Source organism: Pseudomyrmex gracilis, unplaced genomic scaffold (assembly GCF_002006095.1).
Source record: "Pseudomyrmex gracilis isolate BER0280 unplaced genomic scaffold, ASM200609v1 scaffold_969, whole genome shotgun sequence".
Classification (NCBI taxonomy): Eukaryota; Metazoa; Arthropoda; class Insecta; order Hymenoptera; family Formicidae; genus Pseudomyrmex; species Pseudomyrmex gracilis.
Window position 1 is genome coordinate 33,566 of NW_018021553.1, and position 7,545 is coordinate 41,110.

The following is a 7,545-nucleotide window of genomic DNA, read 5'->3' on the forward strand; positions in this document are numbered from 1 at the left end:
TCTGTTCTTCAACCAAAATTTTTTAAATCGAAATATAATTAATTGTTACAATATTATTGTTATATAATATAATTGTTTATATAATTAAATAATAAATTGTTAAGATAATCAAAAAAACATTGTTTTAAAATAATAGAAAAATATTTATATATAGATATTCTTATAAATATATTTTGTAAACTTGATTAGATGCTTTGGCTCCAATAATTTGATGGTTATTATTAGAATAGATTTCCTCTGTTCTTGACTAAAAACAAAGTTTCTTTAAACCATTATAAATATCCAATCCGGATGGTTCTGGACCTACTTTTTTTCGTACTATTAACGTAAGGCTTTACCATTTTTAATAAAATAAAAAAAATATCGGGCAACTCCGAGAAGTATAAAAATATTACATTTGAAATATTGTATTTTAAAACATATCACTAATTTATTGTTCATTTTGAAAATTTAATTACTATTAAAAGAAAAATAATATAAACTTAAGACCTTCACAAATTGTAATACACATCTGCTTCTAAATATTCTATTATCAAAACTTTACATAGTTCATTTTAACTTTAAACAAATTATTAAAAACTGCGTGAATAGTTTTAAAGCAGTTAAATAGGTACAGTTGGTGTTGCAAACTGCTTACTTCAGCAGGTTATATCACACATTAAAAGTGCAGATACCCAAATAATATTGTACCCAAATAAAATTATATATACAGTAATTTTATAATATTTAACTGTATTTAATACCAAGAATTTTACATCCAAAGTAAAATTTTTATAATTGAATTGTGTCTAGCTTTTTGATGAAAATACTTCACTGTGGCGTCGGTCAACTGATGTCTTCGCATGAATTCGTTTTTTGGTACTGTTCCGTGAGCCGTAATCTCTAGAAGACGACGACTTACGAAGACTTGACGACTACGGAAGGACTTGAGGAGTGCTATGAATTGATGAGTCTGATGGTTTTTTAATAATCAAGGATAAAATAAATAACTTCACAATATTCGTTGTAACTTACGAACTTTTATTACAGACAATTAATAGTAAGAATACATAATAGTAAGGAAAAGAAAAAACTTTATGCCTTGTACAGCAGACGGCGCTTTACTGTACTAATACGAATTTTAAATAATAATATAATATAATATATTAGGACCTTGAATAAGTTCTCGCTGATTTTCGTGAAAATTAGTGCTTTATTTAAAAATAGTCGTAACAAACATGTCACTCAAAGTATTGAATTCCACGTCGGAAAAACGACACGTCTTTTGAGGCTATCCAAGAATCGATCCATTTTTTGGCATCTTTATAAGAATGGAAGTGCTGCTTAGCCCAGGTCATGTGCCATCGATCGGAACAAGTGATAATCGGAAGGGGCAATGTCTGGTGAATACAGCGAGTGGAATAGGACTTCCTATTTAAGCGTTTCCAAGTAAGTTTTCACCGGTTGTGCAACATGTGGCCGAGCGTTGTCATGTTGCAAAATCACTTTGTCGTGTCTCTGCTCGTATAGCGGTCGTTTTTCTTTCAATGCTCGGCTCAAACGCATCAATTGTAGTCGATAACGATCTCCCGTGATGGTTTTGTTTGGTTTGAGCAGTTCATAATAAACTACCCCCAGCTGATCCCACCAAACGCAGAGCAGAAGCTTCGAACCATGGATATTCGGCTTTGCCGACGATGTTGATGCATGGCCTTACCCCACGATCTTCTACGCTTAGCGTTATCGTAGTGTATCCACTTTTCATCGCCAGTCACGATACGATGCAAAAAATTTTTCTTTTATTTTCTTTTATTTTCTGCCGTTGAAGTAGCTGTTTACACGTGAAAAGACGCCGTTTGATGTCTCTCGGCTTCAACTCGTACGGCGCCCAATGTCCTTGCTTTTGAATCATTCCTAATACTTTCAAACGTTTCAAAACTGTTGTGTTATCTACTCCTAATGATTCTGCAAGTTCAGTTAGCGTCTGAACTGACATGAGTCTTCATGAAGTAATGCCTCCAATTCTTCGTCTTCAAACTTTTTTGGTGCGCCAAAGCGTTCTTAATCTTCAACATCAAAATCAATATTTTTGAAGCGTCTAAACCAATCTCTGCATGTTGTTTCCGACAGAGCAAGGTCGCCGTAAGTCTCAACAAGAATTCTGTGTGCTTCAGCTGCAGATTTTTTTTTGAATAAAATAGTGCAATAAAATTTTCCGCAAATATTCTTTTTTTTTGGCACAAAACTCGACATGTTTAACACTATGAAAAAAAAGTTGTTTACACTTTGGCAAAATGACATACACTGTATTTCAAGCTTGCCTATGGTACTTCCTTATAGATGCGTTAAACTATACGCACGCAGTTCTGGTAACGCCATCTGTTGAGAAACAGCGAGAACTTATTCAATGTCCCAATAAAAAGACTGATAAAATATTTCAAACAGAATTAACGTTGACAAAAGAAATACTTATCATTCATTTTCTATTATTTCCAGAAGATGATAAAATAATACCAGAAAAAACAACTAAATATACGTGCTGTACTAACGACTAAAGTGTCAATAAGTGGACAGCTATATAAAGTAATGAATGCCATATTTAATGATGGACTGTGTAGTGAAAACAATCATTATACAAGTATGTGTAAAGAAGGAAAATCTAGCTGGCTTAGAATTGATATGCAAATTAGAAAACACCACTGGCCAAAAAATGCTACAAATGTTTGTATTCTTTTCTTGAAAAAGATAAATAAATAAATGTGTTACTATTGTTAAGAAAAGACAAAAACAAAATAAAGAAATACTGGAAAAGTTTAAAAATTTGAAACAAAAAAATGAAAAAATAGTGCATCACCTATCTCATACGCACGTATATATAACCAAGTAAACTTATGTATACGTTAAATTTTTTAGTTTACTATAAAAATAATAATGTATACTACAAAACATTCTTTTTCTAAAAACCTATTTTACAAAAGAATTGATATCACGAAGAAGCACCAAGTAAAGTTTGTACGTTACTTTTGTACATTATTATACCATATTTAATATACAAACAATACAAATGTTTATATTCTTTTCTTAGAGAAAATAATTAAAGAAAATAAAAAACTTTAATAAACAAACTACAATAAACAAAATACAAAGTGTGTGATACTCGAAAAACTTATCTTTTCAAACAAAGATAAGAAGAGGCACCAAATACACGTACAACACATATTGTATTTATCTATCTAAACACTTGTTTTACAAAAGAAGTGATAAAATAGCACCAAGTAAATCTTGTACATTACTTTTGTACATTATTATTCTAATCTAAGTACATAACTACATACTTTGTTATTTATACTCCAAAAACTTATTTTTCTACAAAACCTGTTTTATAAAATTTATATACTACAAAACATTCTTTCTGAAAAAACCAGGTTTATAAAAGAAGTAATATTACAAAGTAGCACCAAGTAAATTTTGTANGTTACTTTCGTACATTATTATCTTAATCTAACAACATAACTATGTACTTTGATAAGTTTTCATCATGGAAACAATTTTGAGAGAAAGAATTTTCTGGGCCTATTAAAGTTTTGTTACATTAACAAAACGATTTGTTAAAACTAACAAGTAGACACAAAAAAACTTTATTTTTTGTAAAAAACAAAAAAAAAAGGTTTTTTTAAAAAAAAAAGAATATTTAATGCAAGAAAACTTGGCGCGGCTGCACCTTAAATATAATAAACTGAAAGTTTTATATGTCTGAAACTCTGATGTAGTAACTACTCAGTAGTTTTTGTTTTCAACAATTTTTTATTTACACTACAAATGTTATATTTTCAATCTACAAATGCACTAATTTGAAAGTACAGTTTGTAATTCTCGAAATTAATTATTCGAATATACATATGAAAGTTTTGATATTCGAAAATACGTATGTGAAATATAATTGAAAAATAATTGTATAAAAGAGCTAGCACGCACACGTAAGACATGTCTGTCTGTAGATTTATTTTTGGTGCAGCCGCGCCAAGTTTTTTCGCATTAAATATCTTTTGTGTTTGAAAAAACTTTTTCTTTTTTTTTGTTTTTTACGGAAAATAAAGATTTTCTGAGTCTACTTGTTAGTTTTAACAAATCGTTTTGTTAATGTAACAAAACTTTAATAGGAAAAATTCTTTCTCTCAAGATTTTGTCCGTGATGAAAACTTATCAAAGTAGGAGAGACCGGGGCACATTGTGACATGCTAATTATATTATTAAAAATAACAAACTGTACACCATATTATGTAATATTGAGTATATTACATAATAGTCACATCCTGTAGCTTTAAGAAAAAAATATTATTTTCATATATCTTTATACAAACAAAGTTATTTAATGGTAAACACGATCGTGCAAATTTGTCAGCGTGCACCGTATCCAGGATTGTCACATAAACCAAAATTCTGATTTTCTTGGGTGTAAGATCAAAGTTAATATCTGAAACACGTAATATATAATTAACTAATTCTTCTTCTTGTAAATCACTAATAAAAATCTTTTTTGGTTTAGCATAATTCACACTTGTACAAATAGTATTTTCACATATGTCCTTTTCTGAAATTTTCTTACAATACCGAACTAACGCACGATCTTCAGTTCACTTTAAATAACAATGCAGCCTGTCGCATTGACAAAGTTTTTGTTAAAGTTATATAGCGCGACGCATCTTACGCGATTACTTCCACGCATACTCACGTGACAACTAACCCTAAACGTTCATTTAAAAAAAAAGATATTATATTTATAAACTGCAATGCGATGACGATTAAATAAATATAGGAAAACTTATTTAAAACTACCACTTTTCTTATACCTAAGATAAAATTGCAATGAGAAATTGTAAAATCAATGAAATTACTAAATAATTGAGATCAAAAACCTCTACTTGCACGTCCAGTTTTACAAAAGTGCTCATAAATATCATATATCATGTTTTTAAGGAAAGCTGTTTCGTACACGTTACTAAAACAATAGTAGCAACTTACAATATAAAGAAGAACATTTTTCACAATTTTGTAAGCAAGATAATAGCACAGTTTGACAACTAACCTCGTGTCACAACTAGCCCCGGTCCCCTCTACATAATTATGTTTTTAGATTAAGATAATAATGTACAAAAGTAACGTACAANATTTACTTGGTGCTATTTTGTGATATCACTTCTTTTGTAAAACAAATTTTTGGATAGATAATTACAATACGTGTTGTGCGTGTACTTGGCGCCTGTTCTTACCATTTTTGAAAAGGCAAGTTTTTCGAGTTATTACACATTTTGTATTTTGTAGTATTATTTAATTTTGTAAAACAAGTCTTATAAAAAAAAAGGTTTTGTAGTATTAAATCAATTTGTAATTTCTTAATTTGTAATGTTTTACTTCATAAAGTTAAAGTATGTGTAATATCTAAAAAAACTTACCTTTTCAAAAAAAAGGTAAGAACAGGCGCCAAGTACACGCACAACACGTATTGTATTTTTAAATTGATAGAATAAAAATTGATTTAATACTATAAACAATTCTTTTTCTATAAAACCTGTTGTAACGGAGCCGCCGTGTTACGCGCGGCTTGCCCGGCCTTCCGCCTGCCGGACAGCTCGGTCAGACCAGGATTCGGGTGAGGGGAAGGAAGAGATTGCGACACGTTCGGTTTAATGCTGTAAACTCAATACTAAATATATTCTTANATTAATTTTTCTAACCCGAATCTCGCGCGAAGATTGGCTTTCTCAGGAAAAATTTTTGCACGTAGGATTATTAATTTCGAAATTCGCGACGCTTATTATAGTTTGTCAATGCTGCGCCGAAAACTGTTTATGATTACTAATTATCTTTCCTCGGAATTACCTCCTTATTGCTGGAACAAATTTTTTAACACCCAGAGTTTTTCTTTGTGTAAAATGAAAACTCAAGAATTTGAGAGAATATTTAAGAAAATCAATTGGTTATTAAGGAAAGACTCTGAGTCTAAATTTTGTTCTGACAAAAAAATTTCTTATTTTGTAACAAGTTTGAATAACGGTGACATGGACTATCGTTCTAAATTCTATTACTCATTTGATAAGCCTAAATCAGTTGAAAAATCATTAATTAACAACATCACTATTGATACACTATCAGTTAAAGAAAATTTGAATATAAATGACACAAAGAAAAAATGGTTTTTCAACCTCACCTCTACCGACATCCCTGAAGTAGTTTGTGATTTGCTTTCGCTGGGAGAGAAATTTAGTTTACCTCCACAACGTTTAAAGAAGCAGATGTCTTTTGAAATTATTAAAGATGTCGAGAACAATCTCAGAAATCTCGATCATGAAACAAAATCTCGATTAAGATTGCTCACTGCTTCTTCATTGGATCGTTTTATTAATAAAGATCCTCATTTAAATAATTTAGAAAAAGTTCTAATTAAGAAAGCAAATCACGTTAATGAATTTATCAAAAACCATCCATCTATAATTTTTACTAAAGCAGATAAAGGAAATGTCACCGTTGCGTTAGATAAAAATGTTTATATAGAAAAAATAGAACTCATGCTTAACGATACAGACACGTACACCAGAGTTGTTAAGAAGAACCCGGCGAAGAACATCGAAAACAAGCTTAATGAATGTTTGAAAGCATGGCGTACCGCGAACTACATTGATGCTAAAGAATATTACTCTCTACTAAGTAACGATAAGCCTTTGCCTAGAGCCTACGGTCTTCCAAAGATTCATAAGCCGAACATTCCATTNAGAATAATTGTTTCATGTATTAATACCACTCTTTATAAATTTGCTTCCTTTTTGCACGATATCTTACACAGAAGTTTACCAAAACCACGCAGTTTTGTTAACAACAGTTTTGAACTAGTCGAGAGTTTGTCGGGCTCACCTATTGATGAAAATAATGTACTTTTATCGCTTGATGTCGTCTCATTGTTCACCAATGTACCGTTGGATTTGGCCTTGAGTGGAGTGAGAAAGAGATGGGATTTCATTAAGGACCATACAAAAATACCCCTTGATTCTTTTATTCGAGCATTAGAGTTTGTTCTGTCTTCAACCTACTTTACATTTAACGGGACCATTTTTCAACAAACCTTTGGTACTCCTATGGGATCCCCTCTTTCTCCAATCATGGCTGATATTGTTTTACAGAATCTTGAAGATTGTTGTTTGGAAAGATTGGATATAACTCTGCCTATTTATTACAGATATGTAGACGATATTCTCTTGTCGGCTCCAAAGGAGAGTATTGATATAGTTCTCCAAATATTTAATTCTTACCATCCTCGTCTTAAATTTACTATTGAAATTGAAGAAAATAGATCCATAAATTTTTTAGACACTTCGATTAAAGTTATTGATAATAAAATTATCTTTAATTGGTATCAAAAACCGTCCTTTTCGGGTCGCTACCTTAATTTCTCCTCACACCATCCTTTCAAACAAAAGTTAGCAGTCATTTCGGGTGTTGTTGACAGAGCTATTTTACTCTCACATCCGATTTTTCATAAAGATAACTTAATTAAAGCAATACAAATTCTAT

At 30.7% G+C, this 7,545-nt stretch overlaps 1 protein-coding gene across 1 annotated transcript; it reads left to right on the top strand.

Moving 5' to 3' along the window:
* Positions 1-6,038: 6,038 nt before the first annotated feature.
* Positions 6,039-7,248, top strand: LOC109861731 (the record flags this gene model as incomplete). The annotated part of the gene is made up of 1 exon (XM_020441510.1): positions 6,039-7,248. A coding segment is annotated over exon 1 (1,210 nt), but the record flags the coding sequence as incomplete, so codon positions are not given.
* Positions 7,249-7,545: the final 297 nt, after the last annotated feature.